Below are 27192 nucleotides of genomic sequence, written 5' to 3' on the forward strand. Positions count from 1 at the left end.
TACTATTAACATTTGTTTGATCTGAGTCATTTAAGTGTGAGAAATAGGCAAAAATCAGGAAGGGGGCAAATACTTTTTTTCACACAACTGTAAGTACTGAAATGTTCATCGGGAAGATGAAGATGTTCTGTGTGGTTTTTTTTTTTTAACTTTGTAAGCTGGGTGCCAGATTTCAGATTCTGTAAAGAAATATAAATGTCAGGTTTCTGTGATGTAAAAAAATGAGACAAAGATAAATCATTTCAGAACCTTTTCCAACTTTTTTTAATGTGACCTATAAACTGTACAACTCAGTTGAACAACAAACTCAAATCTTTTAGGTGGAGGGAAGTAAAACTAAAAAACTATAAAATATGGTTGCATAAGTGTGCACACCCTTAAACTAATACTTTTGTTGAAGCACCTTTTGATTTTATTACAGCACTCACTCTTTTTGGGTATGAGTTGATCAGCATTGCACCTCTTGACTTGGCAATATTTGCCCACTCTTCTTTGCAAAAACACTCCAAATCTGTCAGATTGCGAGGGCATCTCCTGTGCACAGCCCTCTTCAGATCACCCTGCAGATTTTTAATCAGATTCAGGTCTGGGCTCTGGCTGGGCCATTCCAAAACTTTATTCTTCTTTTGGTGAAGCCATTCCTTTGTTGATTTGGATGTATGCTTTGGGTCGTTGTCATGCTGACAGATGAAGTTCATGAAGGTTTTGTGCCAATATTGACTGGTATTTTGAACTGTTCATAATTACCTCTACTTAGACTAAGGCCCCTGTTCCAGCTGAAGAAAAACAGCCCCAAAGCATGATGCTGCCACCACCATGCTTCACTGTGGGTATGGTGTTCTTTTGGTGATGTGCAGTGTTGTTTTCTTTTTCATACATCATGGGACACAGTCAGGCTGATATTCATTACCTGCTGGGTTATACTTCATTACGTGAATGGACACTGGTAGACCAAAGGTCTTCAGACAGGAAGTGTTCCCCTATATAACCCCTCCCATAAAGGAAGTACTTTAGTTTTTTACCAGTGTCTGTAAGGTGGATGGCACGGTTTGTTTGAGCTCTCTGAGCTCCAGGTCTCTAGTCCCACAAATGGTTCCAAAATGAATCAAGGGATTGACGGATCAGATCCATTTGACACAGGCTTTTATGCTTAGATGTTACCCGAGCCTCGCAAAGAAGACTCAAGATCCTGCAAGGTTTTGCCTGTAATGTGGCCTCCGGGCGCTGGACTCTGCGGAGTGGAAATCCTGGACACTACAGCGCTAAGGCATTTGCTGCAGGGTGCTGTGCAGGTCCAAGGGAGTGGATCCTAAACATGAACGGGTACCCAGTCCTTGAAGGTCTAAGTGACAGGAACCTGCCGTGAAGGGTGGAGATTGGGCCCTTAGTTTCTAAGTGGCCCTGCGCCTGGACAGGTAAGTGAAACCCCTTTATTTTATTATTGTGTGGTGTCCCAGTGATTATAACAATCAGTCAAGCTAGCTAAGGGCTGGTCACCTGTGTGCTGTGTTTGCAAAGTGTAACTTTTTTGCTTGTGTCTGGCTGTTTTTTTTTAACTGCACGATGGCGCACGACGGTGTATCATTTCGACTTGGTTTGCTATGGCGCATGTGCGTTCGCCGTAGCCTTAATCTGGGTGCACAAAGATTCACGCCGTACGCAAATACAGTCATGCCGGTTCGCCGGGACAATGCACGCATAGAACGTTCTGGCGCACACCCAGTTTATTTAAGCTGTGTAGGCCAAGCATATGGTGATTCCAGAAGGCAGCTGTGGGACACGGCAGGCTCTGAACAGACACTTGCAGTGGTTAATTTTTCCTTACCTGGGTCACGTGAGTCACCAGGTGTTGCTTGGCAGGCTAAAGGTGCTTAGCAGGATTGTTGCATAGGGGCTTGGTGAGCCCTATTAATGGGTCTCCCTTCTGAGGTGTTTTAATATACACCCAAGTACACTTTGTTTGCGGCTCTTTTTAATGTCTTCCAAAAACAGGAGTGGGACTAACACCACAGGGAAAGGGCACACCTATGTCATCAGTAGTTCTTGATAAACATAGTCGTATCCCTAGTGTTGTATTCCCTGAAGGACCAGAGGCTTACGGGCAATCTGAGCCGCTGCACCTATCTGGTATTGTGCTTACAGTTGACGCTGCTGCTTCACCCTTTATCACTAAGGATGAACTGTCCTCAGCCCTAGCCGGGTTATAGCACAGGATTGCCGGAATGATTGCCACCATCCCGCATGACAGATCCATCTCCCTGGAGTCTCCTAGTATGGAGCAGGAATGGGTTGAGGATGGGGAAGAGCTTAAAGCTTCGGTCGAGTGCCCGGCGGATGAGTCTGCTTCCGAGCAATCTGGACAAGAAGATAACCAGTCAATGTCTGCCTCTCAGTCGCAGAGGCTTTTGATCCTGACTCCTGACTGAGCCCCTCTGGTCCTCTTTGGGATCTCTGAGGCATTTTCAGGTCGCACAGACTTTCCTGTGATACCCCCTGTTGGATCAGGCGGTGTATGCTGATTGGGAACATCCTGACAGGACTTTTTTGCCTCCTAAAAGGTTTTCACTTTTATATCCCATGGATGAAAAGTTTGTTAAAAAATGGAGCATGCCAGCCATAGATGCAGCAGTCTCTTCCTTAAACAAGAACTTAACTTGGCCGGTAGATAACGCACAGGGCTTGAAAGACCCTGTTGACAAGAAATTGGCGTTATTATTAAAGGCTTCCTTTTTTTTGGCCAGTTCAGCTATTCACCCAGCTGTTGTAGCAATTGGTATTTGCCAGTCCGTAAAGGATCGGGTCAAACGGCCTGATAGGCCTAACCAGGAGGATGATCTGCCTGGAAGTAAGACAGAGATTCCTCAAGCGCTGTTTTGCTGTTGATGCTTTAAAGGATTCAGTACAGCAGGTTTCTCGTCTGGCTCTCTTGTCTGTACATATGCGCAGACTTTTGAGGCTTAAGAACTGGTCAGCTGAGCTTCCAAATAAAGTTATTGGCAGGTTTCCCATTTCATAGGGAACGTTTATTTGGTGATCACTTGGACAAATATATCCAAAAGATTTCCGGAGGGAAGAGTTCTCTACTTCCTGTGACGAAAAGCACCAAACGTCCCTTGTTTTAAAAACCCAGGAACTGCTTCCTCAAATGTCTCGGTGTCAGGGCAGTTTCGCTGCCAACAGGGCGCTAGGGCCGGGGCAAGCCGCAAGGCCAGGGCCAGAAAAGGCCCTGGGTTCAAAATTTTTCTAAACCCAGCACCAAGCCCTCCTTTTTTGAGGGGAGGCCCCCACTCCATCGGGTGGGGGGAAGGCTGGTGCACTTTGCGGACAATTGGAAAACCACAACTCAGGACGAGTGGGTCACCTCAATTATATCTTGTGGTTACAAGATGGAGTTATGGGGGTTTCCCCTTCAGAGGTTTTTAAGATCCAGCGTTCCCTCAGATCCTCCAAACAGAAACTTATTACTTCAGGCACTACATCATCTACTGCATCAAGGAGTGATTGTAGAGGTTCCTGTATCCGAAAGGGGCACAGGGTTTTACTCAAACCTGTTTACCATTCAGAAACCAAACGGGGACACAAGGCCGATTTTGGACCTAAGGTCCCTGAACAAGTACCGTATTTATCGGCGTATAACACGCACCCCAATGTAGGAGGGAATTTTAAGTAAAAAAAAAACTTTTAGGAGGGAAGTTGAAGGGAAAAAAACTTACATTTAAATGCCCATCATTGCAGCCTTGTCAGTGTAGCCTTGCCCCAGTGACGCCTTGCCCCAGTGACGCCTTGCCCCAGTGACGCCTTGTCAGTGCAGCCTTCCCCAGTGCAGCCTTGTCAGTGCAGCCTTTAGGGTGTGAGCTCATTCTACCAGGGGTGTAGGAACCTCCTGGGCTTTTCGCCATCGAGTATCTGTGGCTCAGATTTGTAAGGCTGCTACCTGGTCTTCAGTGCATACATTCACAAAATTTTATCAAGTGGATGTTCGAGCAGCCGAGGATTCGGCTTTCAGCCACAGTGTACTGCGGGCTGCCGTATTAATTCTGATGGCTATTGTTTGGCAGGGTGTCTCCCTTCCCTCAAGGCTATTGCTCTGGGACATCCCAGCAGGTAATGAATATTAGCCTGACTCTGTGTCCCATGATGTATGAAAAAGAAAATAGGATTTTTACGTCGTACTTACCTGTAAAATCCTTTTGAGTACATCATGGGACACAGAGATCCCTCCCCTCTTTTTTGAGGATTTGGTGCTTGCTACAAAACTAAAGTACTTCCTGTATGGGAGGGGTTATATAGGGGATCACTTCCTGTCTGAAGACCTTTGGTCTACCAGTATCCATTCACCTAATGATGAAGTATAACCCAGCAGGTAATGAATATTAGCCTCACTGTCCCATGATGTACTCAAAAGGATGCAACAGGTAAGTATGACGTAAAAACCCTATTTTTGCGCCAAACATATCTTTTGGAATTATGGCCAAAAAGTTAAACCTTTGTTTCATCAGACCATAACACATTTTCCCACATGCTTTTTGGAGACTTCAGGTGTGTTTTTGCAAAATTTAGCCAGGCTTGGATGTTTTTCTTAAGAAAAAGCTTCCATCTCACCACTCTACCCCATAGCCCAGACGTATGAAGAATACGGGAGATTGTTGTCACAAGTACCACACAGCCAGTACTTGCCAGATATTCCTGCAGCTTATTTTATGTTGCTGTAAGCCTCTTGGCAGCCTCCCTGACCACTTTTTTTTGTTTTTTCATCAATTTTGGAAGGAAGTCCAGTTCTTGGTAATGTCACTGTTGTCATATTTTCTCCACTTGATGATGACTGTCTTCACTGTGTTCCATGGTATATCTAATGCCTTGGAAATTCTTTTGCACCCTTCTCCTGACTGATACCTTTTTAACAATTAGATCCTCTGATGCTTTAGAAGCTCTCTGCAGACCATGGCTTTTGCTGTCGGATGCGACTAAGAAAATGTCAGGAAAGACCCACTAGAACAGCTGTTCTTTATTTGGGATTAATCAGGGGCACTTTAAATGATGGCAAGTGTGTACTGACTCCTTTTTTACATGAGTTTGAATGTGATTGCCTAATTCTGAACACAGCTACATCCCCAGTTATAAGAGGGCGTTAACATATTATATGTATGTGTGTGTGTATACATCTAATTACATCTTTATTTTTTTCTTTGAGTAGTTTCATTCCCCGTTACATGCTTTTTAAAAAAAAAAAATGTTTTGGGTATTACTCTTTAACAGGCTCCAATACTGGGCACTTTTAACCCCTTACTGCCCAGGCCAATTTTTATTTTTCAGCGCTTTCACACTTTGAATGACAATTGCGCGGTCATGCAACGCTGTACCCAAATTCACTTATGATCTTTTTTCACACAGAGCTTTCTTTCGGAAAAAAGACAGAACATTTTGAAAGAAAAAAAAAAAGTGTTTTAGTTTACCAGAAAAATTTGTAAATAAGTCATTTTTCTCCACTGATGTTCGCTAATGAGGAGGCACTAATATGCAACACTTATGGGCACTGAAGGGTAGCACTGATGGGCCTGCTGGGGTTGCACTGATGATCAGTGCTCTGATTACCTGTACAGACCCCCTGCAAGGATAAATGCCGCTGATCGGCTCTCCTCTCCTCACACCTTGTTTACATGTGATTGGCTGTGATTGAACACAGCCGATCACATGGGTAAAGAACCACGTCATCAGCTCTTTACCAGGATTGGGGTCGCACCCTGTCCCAGGGACATGGCTTGCCTGCGATTGGCGCGCAAGAGCGGTGACACTGGGGCAACGTCCTATGACGTTCAAGAAGGACAGGGGATCATTTTACTATACGGTGGGTGGTAAGGAGGTTAATGCCCATTATGTTCTAGCAGTCCTGTCTCTGGAGGCAGTTAAACACATGATTTCTAGAAGATCTACAGCCCACTTGCCTGCTTTGGCAGTGTTTCCAATTCACTGGCTGGACTAGCGATGCTTTGTTTAGTTTTCACCTTAATTGGACTGAGGATGAGTAGACATCCTCTGAAAGCAGATATTCTGAATGTACAGAGAAAAGCTTTTTTAAAAAAAATGACACATAACTGGGGCATATACTTTTAATACATTTTTATTTAAATATGATGAGTTTTGACAATAATAGTTTTAGGCAGGTGCATTAGAATATATTTCCAAAATATAAGCATGTATGTATACTGCTTTGCATAAGTGTTTACCCTTCTTGAATTTTGCATGTTTTTATTTTGATTCATGCAATGTATTTAAAACAGTATATGTTAAACAGAAAACACAGATATTTGTTGGTTAAATAATAATTATTCACCACCTTTGCCAACTTTATAGGGTAAGTTTTTAGCAGCTTTGCACATCTGGTTCTTACCATATCTGTCCATTCTTCATAGCAAAATTGCTCTTCTCTGCTAGGCTGGATAAGGGAACATTGGTGGGCAACAGCTGTCACTCTTTACCACAGATTTCTTCTAATTGAGGATGAACTTTTTTCTATGACATCCAAGTTTTTTTGGGTTCTCTGTAGCTTTGGATATGTGTTTTAAACTTATTGTCTTTATTGAAAGTTAAAGTGGCTGTAGACCTCAGACATGAAATATGAACAAAACCTCCTTCTATACTGTGTATTTGCCTCTCTCCAAAGCTCTGAGTGTCCCTTATCTCTGTTGCCTTGTTCTTATATCAGCACAAGTCTCTTCTGACAGTTTTCCCCAACACTAGAAGAAAACTGGTGGGGGGAGAGCTCCAGTTCACAGCCTGTGGCTGATATTCACAGCTGTGCTTGTTAGCAGTGTAGAGTGAAGAGGAGGGCATGTTCCTTCCTTCCAATATGGGCCCAGAGTTGTTCTCCCAGAGCTGTGCAGTGTGTGAATACAGAAGCCCCCTGCTTTCTGCTGCTTAGAGATGCTGCCAGATTTTATGTTGATCTTTGTGTTGTAGAAAACTGAACAGGACAAATGGCTGCAGATTACCAGATACAACTTATGCATGAGGATTTGTTTAATCTGTGTATCATCTGAGGATAATCACTTCACTGCGTTCTTATATGTAAGGGTTTATAACGACTTTAACTTCTACCCAAGTCTCTGATCTATTGCTGACCGAAACAGGTTTTTCCTTTGGCTCCTGCAACCCATCCTACCCCCTCTTGTGTGGTGGACTATTCGTAATATCATCCAAGTCCATACACCTGCTCTGCAGGTGAAGACGTCAGGAACAGTCCACCGCTGGACGTGGGGGAGCACAGGTTTCCGAAAGGATTGGGTGAGTATAGGCTCTGTGTTCACCTCTAGATAAAATGAGCAGTTAACCCATGGGATAGCCTTACTGCATGGGGAAAAGAAATTGCCTGGAATTGGGCTTTTAGTGGTTTGTCTCATACATGTAAACTGATACATTTTCTGGAGAGTTTGGGCTTTTGAAAAACAGACTTGCTGTATGGATCTTTAAGGCCTCATGTACACTGCTGCTGGTAAACCGACATTTAGGAGCAGTTGGGCGTCTTTTTTCGGCTGCCCCTGAACTCTCCTCTGTCATCTTATCAGTACATGTACACAGGGTCATTTATAGTCGTTTCTAGGCAGTTGAGTTTAGAAGCATTTTTTGGAAAGCAAAAAAATGCATTCAGGAAGGATGTTCAGAGGCATTTGAAACGCCAACAGCTTGTAAACGCAGTAACTGGCATTTAGTCGTGTTTCGTTTAGACGTTTTTAATGGAGATACATTTTTGTCTATTTGAAGAGGAAAAAAAAGCAAACACAGCAAAACAGACTTTTTTAAAATCGTCGTTTACTATCTGTCAAGTTAAATCGTTCAGGGGAGGTTGTAAAATGTCCTGTGTACATTAAAGTGGATGTAAACCCCCATTTTTTTTTTTTTTTTTATATATCATACTGTAGAGTATAAGATTTCCTATCATTTGCGCCCAGTCTTGCCACACAGAGTTAATCCATCTCTGAGCAATCCTCTTTTATTGTTCAGTGAGAAAAATCTTGACAAACAGAGAAAAACTTTGTCAAATCCTCCCCCTTGCTGTGAGTGACAGCCTAAGACATAGACATTATTTTTTAATTCCCTCCCCCACTCCTTTCTTCAGCAGCTCTGCAAGGATTGGCTGTTCCACACCTCAGCATGATTTGGCATGCTGAAGTCATGTGGTTACTTTCCTGTCTTTTTCACTGGATGTTAGAGATCATAGCAGAAGTTCAGTGTTAGAAATACACAGAGAAAAGTATAACAGGATCCTGTTATACTTTTCTTAATGTCTTTATTTGTTATATTATGTTCTGATAACTAAATAAAAAAATTGAATGTTTTAAAAAAAAAAAAAAAAAAAAAAAAAGAAATACACAGAGAAAATGCATATTGACAAGGGGAGTGTAGAGGTGGGCGGGGAGTGTACTGACATCACGACTCCACCCACCGAGCTCCAGACAACAGACCCACCCACAGAATATGCAGTTTTTCGGGTCTCATAACAGACAGAGGGGAGACATTTGACAGGTAAAGATACATGCAGGAGGTGTGTATATCCTTATAGATAACCTCTATGGCAGTAGTTTAGAAAGGATGACATTGGGTTGACATCCACTTTAAGCCTAAATGAAAATAGAAGAAAGAAAGCCTAAAAAAGGAAACCTACAGCGATCACATCTAAGAATTAGGCTGCAATCTAATAAATGCTTGCTACTGTTTAATACTGCTTTAAGACTTTTATTTCAAATTCTGGTTTAATTAATACTCTTTTTTTTTTTTTTTTTTTTTTGACAATGGAATAAATTTGGAAGTTATATTTTCACGAAATAGTGTATAATAATAGGAAATTTTATTAATGTATTTTTTTACAGTTTGTTTATGGCTTTAGAAACTTCGTCCTGCATTGTGGATGCGTAACACAATGACTGATGATTCTACTGGCACTGACTTGTTTGTAAATAAAGCCTTGTGATCACTGTGATTGGCTGATCACAGGAACCATGCTAATTGGTTTCTTGTCACTGTATCTGAAGGCCGCTACTAATTCTGCCATAGGGCTATTTATTTGCAAATCCTCGGAAGGGGGCATTGTAATGATAATCTTGAATAATCGGTATTTTGCATCAGACCTTAACAAATCTCACACATAGCTGTAAGCCATCTTTAAAAGCCTAGGAGCCAGCACTAAACAACCTGCATATTTACTGTATATGTAGCTAAAGGATGCATAGTTAGGCATTAGTTAAAAGACAAACAACTGTTCTGTTAATTTTGCAAATACTTTTCTTTCTTTTTTTTACAAATTGGAAAATACAGAACATACTTTATTTTCCAGGACAACTTAAAACGACAGTACACAGAAGGTGCCCAATGTTCACGTGGCCTGCCAGCATTTTGGTAGCTGCGCCAGTCATTCAGCGCAGACAAGTCATGGTCTTAGTGCTAACAAGCAGGCTATCGCTGGGGTTATGTTTGGGTAAAACAAGTACTGCCTCAGAACATAGTAGCTAATGTGACTGTTCTGGAAGTTGCCATTGCATGAGTGAAGTTCACCTTTCTCACACGCCAGCACGACTTACAATAGCTCACTCCTATCTAGTGCAACTCCCACTGTCAATATAATCACATTGGTCACTGCTGTCTCATGCAGCGTCAGTTTCTACCTAACAATAGTCCTGGCATTTCAGCGCCCCTCTCCCTACCAGTTTGTTTTTTTTTCAGTCACCCTGGGAATTGTCCAGCTGTACTTAGTTTGCCATATTATTTGGAAATACAAACCTCAAGGTTTTTTTCCCTACTTTGACATTGCAATTAAATTCATTCTTTCCATTAAATATTTTTGGATCAGTTTCTTAACATTTTGTTACCTCTTGACTCTTGGCTGCGGCTTACTTGGCCCTGGATGTTTTTTGTCCCCAGCTAAAAGCAGGTTGGGTTTAAAAAAAAAAAAGTAACATAAATTGATCTGAAAATTGACATGTTTAAGGGTATCCTTGATTTCCGAAGTATTAATGACAACCTTTTAATAAGTGAGACATTTGATCTATTATGTTTCACTTGCTTCCTGATTGATTTAACCTGCGCTGAATTAATGAAGCTAAAGACTTGCTAAACACATCAGTTCATTAAGCTAAATTTTGTCAAGTCATTGAAATCCCAAGCTAGACACATGTTTATAGATTCTGTAGAGATTGTGTCTTTAGAAGTCAGTTCTTCTGGTATTTCAGGAGTTAAGTCATAGGATAGAAAACCAAACCTTTATTCTTCCTTGTGCTCACAGTGGAGAGAGAACTCCACACGACTTTCATGGATCAGCTTCCTTCAGCATTAGCAGCTGATCCTCGCTCTGCCTCATTAAGATCAAATTATCCTTAATTAGCTCCTCCGATGTCCCACGTAATGTGCTGTGTTTAGAAGCAGCTTCAGAATAAGTCACTGTTCTGCCGTCTAATCGTGTGGGAGCAGTGCACTAATCTCTTCTGTCTGACTGCTCACCTCACAGGGGGTGCCTAACAGGCCTGACCCAAGATAGAACGGGTAAATCCAGTATCTGTATTTTGCTGAATTAAGATTCTGCAATTCCCTGGGCTGTTATTGAGTAAGAATGTTATACCTTCCATGCAGTGCAATCCTTTTCATGTAGTTTTATTCCCTAGGGCTATAGCTAACATTATGCAAACATTTGCTGTTGCTCATCCGGGGCCACTTATTTTACACTAGCCAGTTTTTCTAGCAGTCTTGTAAGAAATGAAGTTGTGTCCAACTAGATGATATTTGTTATTTGCTCTACCATATAACCTGATAGATGAAAGTGATTACATTGTAAAGTTCCTGTGATCAAAGTAAACAGTAGATTATCTTGCAGTGATGTAATTCAGCCTTAAAATCAGTCACTTCAGACTGTATAGGGACACAAGCCAAGCTGAATGTTTATCAGCTTTGTTGGATACAAAGCCTGTAGAAATTGACAAGGAAACACATTTACAGCTTTATATTCCAATCATCGTGGCAAGTATCTTACTACTTCTCCCCAAAGCGCTAAAACATTTACCATACTTTAGGAGAGAGAGCCTATTGGAGTTGTAGTTAACAAAACAGATATGCAACACCATTAACTTTGTCCATCCACCCACACAAAGGAGTTCTTCAGGACCAGTTATCCTTTCCTTTTAAACCACTAGTCCTCTCACTGACACCAACAAGATAAACAATTGGGCACATTTCCTTTCACCGAAAACAACAATGGGATACTATTCCTTCCACTAATACCATTGCTGAGCCACTATTTTACCTCCTGATGACCATAGGCACTATGTACATTTTATTTTCCCCCTGATGCGGGGACATTTTCTCCCTCCACTGGAGACAGTCCAGCCCCCCCCCTAAAGTCTGAAGGATAATAAACTGGCCCTTTTGTTTAGAAAGTTTGGAGACCCCTTTTTTAGACTGTTGTCTCAACCCTTTGTGGTCCAGCTGCAAAACTATGAAATATTATTGTGTGTGTGTATATATGTATGTGTGTGTGTGTGTGTGTGTGTGTGTATGTATATATAATATTTTTTATATATATAATGTTATGCCTCCCCTTCAGCAAAGTTAAATATGCAACATAAGGGCTGGAAAAATTTCACCCAGAATTCAGTCAGGCAGTGCCATGGTTGTCGTACATCAACCATCAAGGTGGAACCAGAATTCGTGCCATTCAGAGAAGTGAACTTAATTCTCACTTGTGAGGAACTGCAACTTTCTGTCATCAGCACCCCAGGCATGGAAAAGGATGGTGGATTTCATCTGCTGTCAGCAACTGGATCTAAGGGAATGGGCTTTCTACCTGGATGTGTTGTAAACCCTTTGCTGCAGGTGGGGAACTCTGGATCTTTGGCCAACCAGGTTCAACAACAAACTGGACATGTTTGTCTCCAGGTGCTGGAACCCAGGGGCCTTTGTAGTGCATGTTCTTGTGAATCTGTAAGCTCAGATTCACGTGATCTACGCCTTTTTACTTCCACGAGTCTTGCTCCACAGCATGGAGCCAAGTTCATTCTGGTGATTTTCCATTGCAACTAATTGGCCCAGGTGTACGTGGTACTCGGATGTACTCCTGGCAGACTCTGTGGGTCCTTCAGATTGTCCAAACCTTCTGTCCCAGGACCTGGTTCTCCATCTTGTTCTTGGTCGCTGGCTTTAATTGCATGGCTGGAATAGGGTCCTACCAGAATCCATGCCCACTTGAAGGCTAGAATGTCAACTTCTCAGTGTCTACCATCACACCTGAAAGCCTTCTTTGCTTAGTGTTAGACCAGGAAATTTCGTAAGTAGTTCTCTGTGTGACGCATCCTGTCCTTCCTCTCTCTGGCCTAGACCAGCGTCTGGCCTGCAGTACCTTTTTTTTAAAAGGGCAAATATCAGCCTTGACTATTCTGTTTCAGAGAATGTTGACCTCTTAACCCTTAGTTAAAGCCTTTGTGCGGGGATTTGCGCACATTGTTTCCCCTTTTTATGTTTCCATGGTTCTTTTTTCCCCCTTTTTAGGAGCCGTCTTTCTCACCCATTAGGGATATTATCTTGTCTGACATAATTTAAGCAGCCTTTCTCATTGCTATGACCTCTGTGCACAGGGTCTGAGTTGGCTAGCTTATACTGTAAAGTTCCTTTACTTCTGTTACCTAAGGAAAAGGTTGTACTGAGGTCTAAAGCCTCTTTTGAGGTGGTTTTATTCTTCCCTGTCAGCCAGGGCATGTGTCCTTTCTTCCTTATGTCCTTCTCCAAAGCATCCCGAGGACATTATTTTCCACTGTATACATGTGATGCACACTGAAAGAGTCTACTCTCATTTACAGCCTCCTTTCAGCAATCCTTCTTTGTCCTTGCAGGTGGCTCCCTGCTTCTTATTCCATCATTCCAGCATATGGTGTGATAAGGTTCCCCCATCTCTGTTAAGGAACACTTTGCCAGATTCATGGTGCTTCACAAGGCACCCATTCCTCAAATTTTCAAGGCTTACACCTGGTCTTCTGTTTCCATGTTTAAGCTTTTCCGGGTGGATGTTTGTGCATTTTCTTGTACAAAAGGCTTTATTGAGCATAAAGACCATTAATAGTACAGAAAAAGAAACACAAAAATGAACACAGTACGATTACATGTTTACATAGTCTAAAAATAACACCAAAAATAATTTGAAATACAAAGACTAGTAAAATTCCTGAGTGAGCATGGGTAGCTCTATGAAAACGTTGAATATGGTAAAGTAATTACACCCTGAATCACAGATGCATAGCAATACCGGTACAGGACATTATATAATGTATGAGTCACAAGAGAATACGCTACGTAACCTTACAGTAATGAACAAAACTCTAGGAAAGCAATATGTGTTCATAAACAATTTGTCATCATGCACTCTGCCCTAGCAGGACTAAACCTGCGGTCAGAGGGCGTAGAAAGGAGCCCGGAAATGTAGGAAGAAAGAGGACAGAAAAAGAGTAAAATAGGTATATAGAATAGGAATGAAAGGGAAGAAACAAAGAGAAATGGATAAGAGAAGGGGGGGGGGGTCCGCGGGGTGAGGGGGTGGAGACACACTACAAAGAGAGTAGTGCCGAATCGAAACACGAGGGGTGGGCATAAATCACCCATGGTTGCCATGTCCAGAGAAATTTGTCATGTGTGTCTGATAGCACTGCTGTCAGCTTTTCATTAACCATGATGTCATTAACGCGGTTTTTAACCGCTTCGAAACTAAGGACCGGGGTTTTCCAAGCCTTTGCATTAGTTAACTTAGTTGCAGTAAATATATGAGATGCCAGTTGGCGTTCTGGTCGTAGCAGTTCAGTAATTGGTTTCCCCAGAATGGCCTCAAAGGGGTCCCTCTTTATAGTAGTATTAAAGAGATTTCGAAAAAGTGCATAGACTCTGACCCACAGTCTGCATACCTTAGGGCACTTCCACCAAATGTGCGCCATCGTACCTTCCTGAGAACACCCCCGGAAGCATAAAGGGGAATACGATGGGATAAAACGCGCCAATCTGGCCGGGGTATATTACCATCTATAAAGTACTTTGTAAGCATTTTCCAAGAAAAGAACATTCTTGGAGCACTTAGACAGTGCAATAGTCATGGCCTGCCAATCCTCTGGGTCTAGCCTTTTACCCAATTCTGCCTCCCACTGGAGATGATATGGTCTTAAAGGCGGTTTTTTGGAGCCAATAATGGCTGCGTATATTAAAGAAATCAAACCTGAGGATTGGGGTCGTGATCTACAAAGACTTTCAAAAGGGGTTAAGGTATAAGGAGTAGATTGAAATCTTATGAGGGATAGGAGGAAATGTCGGATTTGTATGTATCTAAAATGTTCCCTGAGGGGGATGTCGTGAGAAGAACGTAAGTCTGCAAATGTTGTAATCCTTGTCGGGGAAAGCATGGAATGGACATCCACAAAGCCATTTTCAGTCCACCACTGGAATTGCTGTGGATTATCGTGTCCAGGTGGGAACAATGGACATTGAAGAAGGGAAAGTAGGGGAAGATGCGGAGAGATTAGACCTGCAGAATATTTGACTGTGTCCCATAACCAAAGGGAATGGGCCAAGCATGGACCAATAGTAATTGAGCGGTGTGCTTGAGGGAGCCATGGGAGGGAAGCTAAGGGTATTGGGTGAGAGTCCACCAGGTCCATAGTGGCACACAACGGCATCTGATATTTCTCATGAAGGTGGGATAATGGGGCGATGGCTGCTGCTGTATAGTAAGCCTGTAGGTTGGGCACGAAAGGCCACCGTTAATCTTACGAGGTGCATTTACTAATGCCATTTTCAGGCTTAAGCTGAAGAAAGCTCTGATTCTGTGAAGCCCTGCTTGACTACTTTGACTACTTTACAAACTGCTAGTGTTTGTATATGTGCAAAAGCAAGCCAGCACACCCTTTTTGTATAACTTCACAGAAAATAGTGTAGATATGTCAAACATTGTGCAGCGCTAATACCCTAAGTAATCCTGCCTATAGCACCAGTAAGCTACATAAAAGAGTAAACGTTGCCAAAAATGTTCATAAAATTGTGAATGAATAATATATCAGTGACCCAAACATGCATAAAAAGTTTATTATCTTCAATAAATAGTGCACTTTGTGGTAATTAAGTCTACTTGTAAAAATTATCAGTGACGGCCGCCACTGACCGTGATAACTTCTTCCGACACCACTTTGTGAATAAATGCGAGTCTGCTCACCTCAAGATAATAGGCAGTCTAAGCATCTAAGCAGGCACTTTGATATGTCACAGAAGGAAGTCACTCCATGTCTCCATCTTTAATGGGAAATCCTGAATAAATGCTTCACCTCTCCTCCAAATGAATCCTAAGCCTAAGGTTAGTCAGTATTATATTGCACAGTGTTCCCCACATAGATGTGACTTTAAAGTAGATGTAAACCCTCATATACCAAGTGAAGTGAGCAGCCTCAGATGATACACAGCGATGAAACAAATCTCCCTACATAAGTTTTACATGTATGTCTGCTGTCTTCAGCTTGCTATGTTGTTTAGAAAGTGAACATCGTGTTCGATTTTTTTTTTTTTCTCTTCCTGTTCACCGCTGGGTGTTGATTCTTTGCATACACTGTGTGACAGCTGATTGGAGTTAAGGCGCACGCTATGGTTGTCCCGATACCGATACTAGTATCGGTATTGGCACCGATACCGAGCATTTGCCCGAGTACTTGTACTCGGGCAAATGCTCCCGATGCTTCCCCCGATACCTGGAAGTCAGCTGTGATCGGCGCGTGGGGGAGTTACAAGATTCTCCCCCAGCGGATTTCAGCTGCTTTAGTGACATACAGCGGTGATCGGTCACTGCTGACTGTCACTGCCCCCTCCGTTCCTCTGTCCCCCTCCGCTGTCCCCCTCCGTTCCTCTCTCCTTTTCTGTCCCCCTCCGCTCCTCTCTCCTTTTCTGTCCCCCTCCGCTGTCCCCTCTGTTCCTCTCTCCTCTGTGCCTCTCCGCTGTCCCCTCCGTTCCTCTCTCCTTCTCTGTGCCTCTCCGCTGTCCCCCTCCGTTCCTCTCTCCTTTTCTGTCCCCCTCCGCTGTCCCCTCCGTTCTGCTGTGCCTCTCCGCTGTCCCCTCCGTTCCCCTCTCCTTCTCTGTCCCCCTCCGTTCTCCCCCTCCGTTCCGCCGTCCTCCTCCTCCTTCCTTTGTGAATGGACAGAGTCAGCTGACTCTGTCTATTCACATTACTGAAACATGAATGGAGAGGAGCCGCTGTCTTCTCTCCATTCATTTTCAGTGCAGCTGAGGCTGCAGAGAAAGGGACTGGGGAATCTCTAACCTCTGTCTCTTTCTCTCTCTCAAGGGGGAGATATCAGAGGTCTGTTAAGACCAATGATATCTCACCAAAGCCCCCCAACAGGGCTGATTAAAAAAAAAAAAACACATATTGCAATAAAGAATAAAAAAAATTATTGTAAAAAATAAAAATTGTAAATTTAAAAAAAAAACACACACACACACATACACTATTCACCACCCCCCCCACAAAAAAAGCACTGTTAAAAAAAAAAAAAAAAAACAAAACACTGTCACGTGACATAAAAAAAAAGTATCGTATTCGGTATCGGCGAGTACTTGAAAAAAAGTATCGGTACTTGTACTCGGTCCTAAATGTGGTATTGGGACAACCCTAGCGCACACCCCCACTCCACATAGGCGAAGGAAGGAATATGCAGAGCTGTGCTGTGAATAGACCAGCTCTCAGCTAATCTATTTATAGCACCCACCCCGGCACAAATTTCAGGCTGGTTTTTATCTCCGTTGTCGGAGAACTTGTCAGAAATGATGCTGATAACAGAAGAACCGAGCAGCAGGCAAGACATGGAACTTTTTACTAGATAAGAAAACGCTACAGATATGTGTTTAGGTCAAATTTCATAAATCAGGTTTACATCCACTTTAATATCAACGATTTTAAAGCCACATCCAGATGCTCTCCATTTAAAAGATTTTATTGAATTTAAAAACAACCATTGCTACTGACATAAATGCACTCAACAACCGACATGAAAATAAATGTGTATGCCACCGCTTTCTTGCAGATCGGGAAATTCTTTGCCGACAGTCCACACATGCTAGACGTGATGACATCACTCAACTCCTCCATTAAGCATTGCATCATGTGCATTTAGCGAGTAGGCTATAGTTACTGTATATATACGCTACTGTGTAAAAGTTTTTTAGGCAGGTGTGAAAAAATGCTGTAAATTAAGAATGCTTTCAAAGAAGTATGGCCAAAGCTTTTTTGGTCCTACGTCTATGGATCACAGGAGAGCATTCGTTCTGCAACCCTGTTACCTGTGGTCAAAGTTCACTGTCGGCTGACATCAGCTATCTGGACCTGCAGCTGACCTGGCATCTCAGTGAATTGCTGGGCAACTGAGCGAGTGCCCCCCCCCCCCCTCCATAGCCTGGCGCTCCAGTGAGCGTTGAAGGGTCAGAGCAGATAGTCAGTGACTGACCACCACCACTCTGCTCAGAGCGGAGGAGAGAACTGAGCAATCAGTGGTATTATGTTGAGATCAGGGCTCTGTGGGGGTCAAACTATCACTTCCAGGACTCCTACTTAATGACATTGGCTGTATGATTGGGGTCCTTGTCCTGCTGCAGAATACATTTGGAGCCGATCACATAATGGTATGGCATTATTGATAAGTATCTGCCTGTACTTCTCAGCAATGACACCATTTCCTGACCAAATCTTTGACTCGGTTTGCAGAAATGCAGCCCCAAACTTGCAGGGAGCCTCAACCACGCTTTGTTTTTGTCTGTAGACGATTATTATTGTACCGTTCTCCAGCCTTTCGGTGAAGTCTTCTGCTACAGCCAGATATTTCAAAATTTGACACCTCAGTCCAGAGCAATTGCTGCCATTTCACTGCACCCCACTTGCTATGTTTTTAATGCATAGTTCAGTCGCTTAGCCTTGTTTCCACGTCAGAGGTATGTGTATGGCTTTTTGGACGCAATTCTTCTGTGAAGACCACTTCTGGACCAACTACTATGAACAGCAGATGGGTGTACCTGGGTCCCACTGGTTTCTGCCAGTTCTATGCTAATGGCACTGCTGAACATCTTCCGATGTTGAAGGGAAGTAAGCATGATCTGTCTTTTCATGTGCAGCATTAAGTTTCCTTGGCCGACCACTGCGTTTACAGTTCTCAACATTGCCAATTTATTTATGCTTCTTCAAAAGTGTTTGAACAGCACATCTTGAAACCCCAGTCTGCTTTGAAATGTTTGCCTGGGAGAGACCTTGCTGATGCAGTATAACTACCTTGTGTCTTGTTGCTGTGCTTAAAGGCTAAGTTCACCTTTTTTTTTTCTAAATTCCAGCTCCCCTAGGTACCAATATAGCATTCATGTACTTTTTTTGCAAAATATCAAAGCTTTCCATAAATTCTACAGACACGCACCTTACTGTCCTCCATCCATGATTCAAAACATATCTATTGCTTCTGTCTTGCGTCCTTACAGACTTTAGGTCATGACACAGGAAGGAGTTGACCAGCTGACCTCATTAGCACACACCCTGCATCATCCACCCTCCCACTCCCAACTGCATTACTCTGCTCCAGTGCCTGGCTATTTTTGCGTGATGCCGCTATGACTTCCAAAGTGAGCGCTGGAGGTGGGGGTAGTTTATGAGTAAATATTAAAGTTAATTATTTTATAATGTTAGTCAGTTTCCACCAACCCCCCCCCCCCCCCCAGATTTCACTCCCACTCTAGCTGTTAATCTTATCATATCATTGCGCTACCAGCAAAAGGCTGACCATGTCTGCGGTGTGTGTGAAAATATTTTAGAGTTAGTTTATATACTATTTGCACGTAAATTTTCAATGAAAGATAAAATATGTTTACGCAAAACAGAATGATGGCCTTCTGCCATTCTATTTATTACTGTTTTGCACAGTATTTTTTCAGTACATTTACGTGAAACAGATTAGAAGCCTTTTGACATTCAGTTGGGTGGTTCTATTTATTACTACTGTATTACACAGTAATTAATAAAAGTGAAAATAAGTCTACATAAACATAAAGGCTCTTTGCCATTCTATGTTTTGCCTGTTGTTTTTTTTTTTTTTTTTTTTTTTTTATTATTATTGTGCAGCATATTTAGGTTTTTTAAAAATGTTAAATATATATTTTCTGTCCAATTTTTTTTGTTACTTTTCAAGAAGTTATTTTATGTTACTGGATTGTACTTTTTAAAATCCTATTCATTTAAATTCATGATATTAATTTAAGTCCAAAATATAATACAACTATTTATAAAAAATATATATATATATTTTTAAAAACTGTCCATTTCAGTTTCGGTTTTCAGCCAAGTGCACCTTGAATTTTTGGTTTTGGTCCAGAATTTTAGTCTAGAAATTGATAATTATTAGAATCTGATTGGTATAATTGGTTAATGGCTCATACACACGGTCCGAAAATCGGACGAAAAATACCACTTTCGACGCGATTGTGCGATAACCAGGTTGTTAGTACAGAGCTTTCGAGAACCGATCACGACAGTTTATCTGATATTAGATCGGACAAGCACGATAATTTTCCTCGTATGATACCAGATCTTACGATTTCCATTCAGTCAGTACAGTTGTCCGAAAATACAATACAAATACATTACAACACATGAAATCACTTCTGTTTTTTTTTTTTTTTATTACCTGTCGTATGAGAATTTTCGTGACTTTAGTAACCTATTCAATTTTTACTTGCGTCTATTGAGCGAAAAAAGTCGGGCGATCTGTCATCCGATTTTCGGATCATGTGTACGGGCCATAATACTTTGGGTGCAAAATGTGCACGTGTAAGAATTAATGCTGATTTCAAGCCATAGGGTAGTCACACCAAATATTGATTTGATTTGATTTAGATATTTTTTTTCTTCTGTTCACTCACTTTACGTTTTGTAAATTGATGAAAATAAACAATTAAAATGTATACTTAACCGCTTCCAGACCAGCCGCCGCAGTTTTACTGCGGCAGGTTGGCTCCCCTACGTGAAATCACATTACTGTACGTGATGTCGCGGGGTCCAGATAGCAGACCAGGAGACACAGAACAGGGACAAGTGTGTGTAAACACACACTTCCCTGTTCTGTTCTGACAGGAGTGACAGATCGTGTGTTCCTATTAGCTAGGAACCACGATCTGTCACTTCCTGTACTTAGTCCCTCCCCCTTCACTTAGAATCACCTCCCAGGGAACATATTTAACTCCTTCACCGCCCCCTAGTGTTAACCGCTTCACTGCCAGTGACATTTTTACAGTAATCAATGCATTTTTAATCGCACTGATCGCTGTATTAATGCCAGTGGTTCCAAAAATGTGGCAAAATTGTCCGATGTGTCCGCCATAATGTCGCAGTCACGATCCACTATTTTGGAGACGCTGTAACTTTTGCGCAAACCAATTAATATTACCAATTAATAATTATTGCAAATTTTTTTTTTTTTCCAAAAATATGTAGAAGAAAAATATTTTTATTTATATATTATTTTGGGGATATATATATATATATTTTTGGATATTTATTATAGCAAAAAGTTAAAAAAAAAAAAAAAAAAAAGCGGTTTTTTTTCAAAATTGTCGCTCTTTTTGTTTATAGCGCAAAAATAAAAACCGCAGAGGCGATCAAATACCACCAAAGAAAGCTCTATTTGTGGGGAAAAAAGGACGTCAATTTTGTTTGGGTACAACGTCGCACGACCTCGCAATTGTCAGTTAAAGGGACGCAGTGCCAAATCGCAGAAAGTGCTCTGGTCAGGAAGGGGGTAAATTCTTCCGGGGCTGAAGTGGTTAAAGCATTCTTACAACATTTCTTCACACCTGCCTAAAACTTTTGCCCAGTACTGTAGTAGGTACACATTGTTGCACTTTGGGTGTTTTACTATATTCAGCACCTTTGATATATCTGCTGACTCAGTCTTATATTGGCAGTATCCAATCTGTAACAAAGCTCAAGTATGTCAGTTGCAACCATGCTTCTTAACAGTAAGGATGCATTCAGGCATGTTCACAAGTCCACATGTTAGCGCCCGCCAGGAAGCTGACACTCCGCAGTGCTGATCACAGGCAGTAAGACATTTCCTGATCCGCAGCTGCACAGATCAGGAAATGTCTCGCTACCTTGGTTAGCGCTGCGGAAGGGGCAGCTTCCTGGTGGGCACGTGGACTTGCAAACACGCCTGAGCTCATCCTTACCAGTCTTTCCCTAGCCACTTACCGTATCTTGCATGCATCACACCTGTGTTACACTGAAGGCTATACAATTTTATAATAAACCCACCAGGAGTGCAGCAGTACCAGCTATCTGTTTGTCTGAATTGGGATTCTAGCGGTGTTGTTGACATAGGAAGGAAGGAGATGCACTGCAAAGATCTCAGGAGCTGGGTAAGGTGCCTGTGTTTTTGTTTTCCTTCCAGCCTGACCTGACCCAGTAGCAGCAGCAGAGTGTGTGGCTGGGATCTGTGCATTAATTCATCTGGTCGTCTTTACTGTGAGGGCCAGTTCACACCAGATGCTGTTCCAGATGCACTTTTTTTCTGCACTAAAAAGGCATGCACAGTGTTTTTCATGTATTCAATTGCTCTAGTTCACACCAATGCAGTCAATTCCAGTCAGTTTCTGCACCAGAAATTGGAATACATGGAAAACACTGCATGCATTTTTACTGAAGAAAAAAGCGCCCAGAACTGTATCTGGTGTGAACTAGCACTTAATGGATCACGGGATCATCCCCAGCTCCTATGCACTTTAGACAAACTGCTGCTCCTCAGCCCACTGGAGGGAAGCAGTCTCATTCTAGTGGCTCAATGCAGCATTGCAGGGATTTGCTCCATCCATTGATGACTAGCCTGACTCTGCTGCATACGATGTGTTCCCTCCTCTGCTTACATGAGATGGCATTGTTTTCAGAAAAGTAATAATCGCCATCAAAGACTGGTTTGCTACTAACCTTGCAGGATAAAGTTCAGTTCTGGTGACCCGCATTAGGGCAAGATGAGAAACTGCAGTATCGTTTATGAATTTTTCTCAGGGTTGCAGATACATTTTGCTAAGACATGCAGTATAGAAAGAGTTAAAGTGCCACACCACTTCTAAGAGGTTCAGATAAAACTTTATTATATTAACCCTTTCATGACTAAGCCTATTTTTGACATTTGGTGTTTACAAGTTAAAATCCAAATTTTTACTAGAAAATTACTTAGCGCCCCCAAACAAAATATATATATTTTTTTTAGCAGAGAATCTAGAGAATAAAATGGCGATTGTTGGAATATTTTGTGTCACACGGTATTTGTGCAGCAGTGTTTTAAACGCAACTTTTTGGGAAAAGGGACACTTTCATGAATTTAAAAAAAAACAAACAGTAAAATTAGTCCAATTTTTTTGTATAATGTGAAAGATGATGTTGCGCCGAGTAAATAGATACCAAACATGTCACACTTTATAACTGCACGCACTCGTGGAATGGCGACAAACTACGGTACCTAAAAATCTCCATCGGCGACGTTTTAAATTTGTTTTACGGTTACCAGGTTAGAGTTACAGAGGAGATCTATTGCTAGAATTATTGCTCTCTCTGACGATCGTGGCGATACCTCACATGTGTGATTTGAACACAGTTTACATATGCGGGCGCGACTTCTGTATGCGTTTTCTTTGCTGCGCGGGGATGGGGGCACTTTTAAAAAAAAAAAAATTTCTTATTTATTTTAATTATTTTTATATTAATAAATTGTGTTTTAAAGAAAAAAAAAATTGTGATCACTTTTATTGCTCTCACAAGGAATGTAAAAATCCCTTGTGACAGTAATAGGTGGTGACAGGTACTCTTTATGGAGAGATCGGGGTTCTAAAAGACCCCCAATCCCTCCTTTGCACTTCAAAGTATTCAGATCGCCATTTTCGGCATGACGTAGCTTCCGTGTTTACGATTAGGAGGCTGGAGCGAAGCCGGTCACGGCTTCGTTCCAGTCTGTCCCTAGCCGCCAGAGGCTGTGGATTGGTCATCGGGCCACCCGATGGAACGGGAGGCCCGGGAAGAGAGGTGGGGGGCGTCCCCTCCACTCCTCCGGTATAACAGCCGAGCGGCTTTTAGCCACATTGGTTGTTATAACTGGATAGCCGATCACCGGCTCTAAAAAAAACAGTACCGGCATAATGCCTGCAGCTGTGGGCATCATCCCGGTATAACCCCGGAAAGCAGAGTACGCACATCTGCGTACGCTCAGCGGGAGCCCAGGAACCAGATAATTTACACCAGCAGTAATACCTTAAGATAACAATACCAGTGAAGTAAACCTACGGGTCCAGCGCTATCTTTCCACGTCAACATGGCATCTGAGCAGGGCACCCAGGACCTGGTTGCCAGCAAATATTTTTAGATTCAAATTGTTAATGGGTAGGCTGAATGAACAAAGTTGCTCGATCAACTTGGGTACCACCAGCCTGCTGGATTCTCTTGTGAATATCGCTAGTGGCTGCTATAGCCACTAGCAATAATCGCTGTCAGGAGCCCAGCAGGAGTTATTCCCGCATCAACACTGTTTGTGCTGATGGGGGAATCGAGCGGCTTTGAAAGAAATTTGCTTCATGTATGGCTGGTCTTAGGTTCAGGCTGCTGCATGCTCTCAAGGTGTCTCTGTTAATTAAGGCCTTAGATAACACTGCCAATGTCCTCTCCATGCACCTTTTTAAATGAGCATTAATCCTTTATGATGGCTTCAACTTAGCAGACCAATGGTGACAACCCTAAGGCCCCATTCACACCTGATTGTAGTGTTTTTGAGGCGTTTTGATGCGCGTTTCCATGCAGCTTTTTCTGGCGTTTTTGAGCTTTGGCGATTTTTTTATTAGCCAATAGCAAAAACGATCATCTGTTTAATCATTTGTTGCTATGTTTTTAGATTTTGTCATCTGCTTCCTGCTCCAAAACTGCCCGATTCGAGCGACAAAATATGGGTCCAGAACTTGTTTGAGCTTCAGGTGTTGGGCTTCAGCCGACTTGGAGTGGAGATGTGAACCATCTCCATAGAGAAAAATGGATTTTTTCCCCTCAAGTGTTTTGTAGCTTCAGGCTTCAAGCTACAAAACGCTCAGGTGTGAATGGGGCCTTAGTTTGTTGTATTGCAGGTAATGCTTTAATGATGCACATCTCTTTTTTGCTTCCTGTTTTGTTACTGTGCTCTTTTTCTTGGTGGCTGCAGTTTATAACATTACCCCTTTGCACTTTCTTACTCTCCAGGTCACCCATCGTGTTTAAAATTCTGTCCAGAGCTCACCTCTAATGTAAAAGCACTGAGGTGGCAGTGCATCGAATGCAAAACTTGCAGTGCCTGTAGGATTCAAGGCAAAAATGCAGTGAGTTCTGTAGGGCTGTTCACATTTATTTGTTTGGTTAATTATTTTAGCCATTAGGTTTAAACGCCAGTGATCAAACTCTCATTTCACTTTCTCTTCCAGGATAATATGCTTTTTTGTGACTCTTGTGATCGAGGATTTCACATGGAATGCTGTGACCCACCTCTGGCCCGCATGCCAAAGGGTATGAATTTTTCCATTTATAAAATTTGAAGCATGCATGGAGCACTCATCCAGTGCAAACACAGTAGTGTACATATGTGATGCCTTGGAAGAAGGCCTATCTCCATGATGCAATATATACAGTGGCTTGCGAAAGTATTCGGCCCCCTTGAACTTTTCAACCTTTTGCCATATTTCAGGCTTCAAACATAAAGATATAAAATTTTAATTTTTTGTGAAGAATCACCAACAAGTGGGACACAATTGTGAAGTGGAACGAAATCTATTGGATATTTAAAACTTTTTTAGCAATTAAAAAACTGAAAAGTGGTGCGTGCAAAATTATTCGGCCCCTTTACTTTCAGTGCAACAAACTCACTCCAGAAGTTCAGCGAGGATCTCTGAATGATCCAATGTTGTCCTAAATGACTGATGGTGATAAATAGAATCCACCTGTGTGTAATCAAGTCTCTGTATAAATGCACCTGCTCTGTGATAGTCTCAGGGTTCTGTTGAAAGCGCAGAGAGCATCATGAAGACCAAGGAACACACCAGGCAGGTCCGTAATACTGTTGTGGAGAAGTTTAAAGCCGGATTTCCCAAGCTTTAAACATCCCAAGGAGCACTGTGCAAGCGATCATTTTGAAATGGAAGGAGTATCGGACCACTGCAAATCTACCAAGACCTGGCTGTCCCTCTAAACTTTCAGCTCAGACAAGGAGAAGACTGATCAGAGATGCAGCCAAGAGGCCCATGATCACTCTGGATGAACTGCAGAGAACTACAGCTGAGGTGGGAGAATCTGTCCATAGGACAACAATCAGTCGTACACTGCACAAATCTGGCCTTTATGGAAGAGTGGCAAGAAGAAAGCCATTTCTCAAAGATATCCATAAAAAGTCTCGTCTAAAGTTTGCCACAAGCCACCTGGGAGACACACCAAACATGTGGAAGAAGGTGCTCTGGTCCGATGAAACCAAAATCGAACTTTTTGGCCACAATGCAAAACGATATGTTTGGCGTAAAAGCAACACAGCTCATCACACTCAACACACCATCCCCACTGTCAAACATGGTGGTGGCAGCATCATGGTTTGGGCCTGCTTTTCTTCAGCAGGGACAGGGAAGATGGTTAAAATTAAGGGGAAGATGGATGCAGCCAAATACAGGACCATTCTGGATGAAAACCTGTTGGAGTCTGCAAAAGACTTGAAACTGGGACGGAGATTTATCTTCCAACAAGACAATGATCCCAAACATACAGCAAAATCTACAAAGGAATGGTTCACAAATAAACGTATCCAGGTGTTAGAATGGCCAAGTCAAAGTCCAGACCTGAATCCAATCGAGAATCTGTGGAAAGAGCTGAAAACTGCTGTTCACAAACGCTCTCCATCCAACCTCACTGAGCTCGAGCTGTTTTGCAAGGAAGAATGGGCAAGAATTTCAGTCTCTCGATGTGCAAAACTGATAGAGACATACCCCAAGCGACTTGCAGCTGTAATCGCAGCAAAAGGTGGCTCTACAAAGTATTAACGCAAGGGGGCCGAATAATTTTGCACGCCCCACTTTTCATTTTTTTATTAGTTAAAAAAGTTTCAAAAATCCAAAAGATTTCGTTCCACTTCACAATTGTGTCCCACTTGTTGGTGATTCTTCACAAAAAATAAATATTTTATATCTTTATGTTTGAAGCCTGAAATGTGGCAAAAGGTTGAAAAGTTCAAGGGGGCCGAATACTTTCGCAAGCCACTGTACATATGCGCTTGGTGTCAACAGGTTAAATTGTAGGATTTAATGATGTTAAATCAGAGCTGTCTTGTTTCAAAGTGGATGTAAAACCCATTCATGAAATCTGACCTGGGCATATATATCTGCAGTGTTTACTTATCTCTCTCCAAAGAGCTAAGTCCCGTGTCTTTCTGCGTTCCTCAGCATGATAAATTCTGACAAGTTCTCCGACACAGGATATAAAAGCAGTTGAAAAAAAAGTGTCAGGGATGGAACTTGGAGGTAGATGAGCAGAGAGCTGATCTATACACAGCACAGCTCTGCAAGTTTCTTTGTTCCTCTGCCTATGTGTGTGTGTGGGGGGTGCCTTTCCTCCAATCAGCTCACACAGTGTATGCCCAGACTCCCCTCCCACTGCTAAAACAGGAAGAAATATTTGTCACTCGATGTGCACTTTCTAAAGAATATAGAAAGCTGAATACCGCAGATATACATGTAAAACTTATGTAGGGAGATTTTGTCTCTGTATCATATGAGGCTGTCCACTGGGTGTATGTGAGGGTTTACATCCATTTTAATAGTGAGAAATAAAGTCATAAATATCCATTAACTAAATTTAGTTTAATTTAAAAGGTGTTTACATTTTTGCAGCACAATCCCAGCCATTTAATGGTGTCACTTTTTAGGTATGTGGATTTGTCATGTCTGCCGGCCAAAGAAAAAGGGTCGTAAAATCATTCAAGAGAAAGCTGCACAGATCAAGAGGCGATACGCAAAACCCATTGGCCGACCAAAAAACAAATTAAAGCAACGCATGTTGTATGTATTCCTTTTTCCTGTTTTTATGTTTGATTTTTATGTTGAAAAGAGTTACTCTGGTTGCATAAT

At 42.1% G+C, this 27192-nt stretch overlaps 1 protein-coding gene across 5 annotated transcripts in view; it reads left to right on the forward strand.

Moving 5' to 3' along the window:
* KAT6B (lysine acetyltransferase 6B) overlaps positions 1–27192 on the forward strand; it is a 228609-nt gene that overhangs the window by 89378 nt on the left and 112039 nt on the right. For all 5 annotated transcript variants that reach the window (XM_073596770.1, XM_073596768.1, XM_073596772.1 and 2 more), the window contains 3 exons: positions 24296–24411; positions 24514–24595; positions 26991–27123. In XM_073596770.1, the coding sequence (XP_073452871.1) occupies positions 24296–24411; positions 24514–24595; positions 26991–27123 (331 nt within the window). The remainder of the gene's footprint in view (positions 1–24295; positions 24412–24513; positions 24596–26990; positions 27124–27192) is intronic.

Source organism: Aquarana catesbeiana, linkage group LG08 (assembly GCF_042186555.1).
Source record: "Aquarana catesbeiana isolate 2022-GZ linkage group LG08, ASM4218655v1, whole genome shotgun sequence".
NCBI lineage: Eukaryota > Metazoa > Chordata > Amphibia > Anura > Ranidae > Aquarana > Aquarana catesbeiana.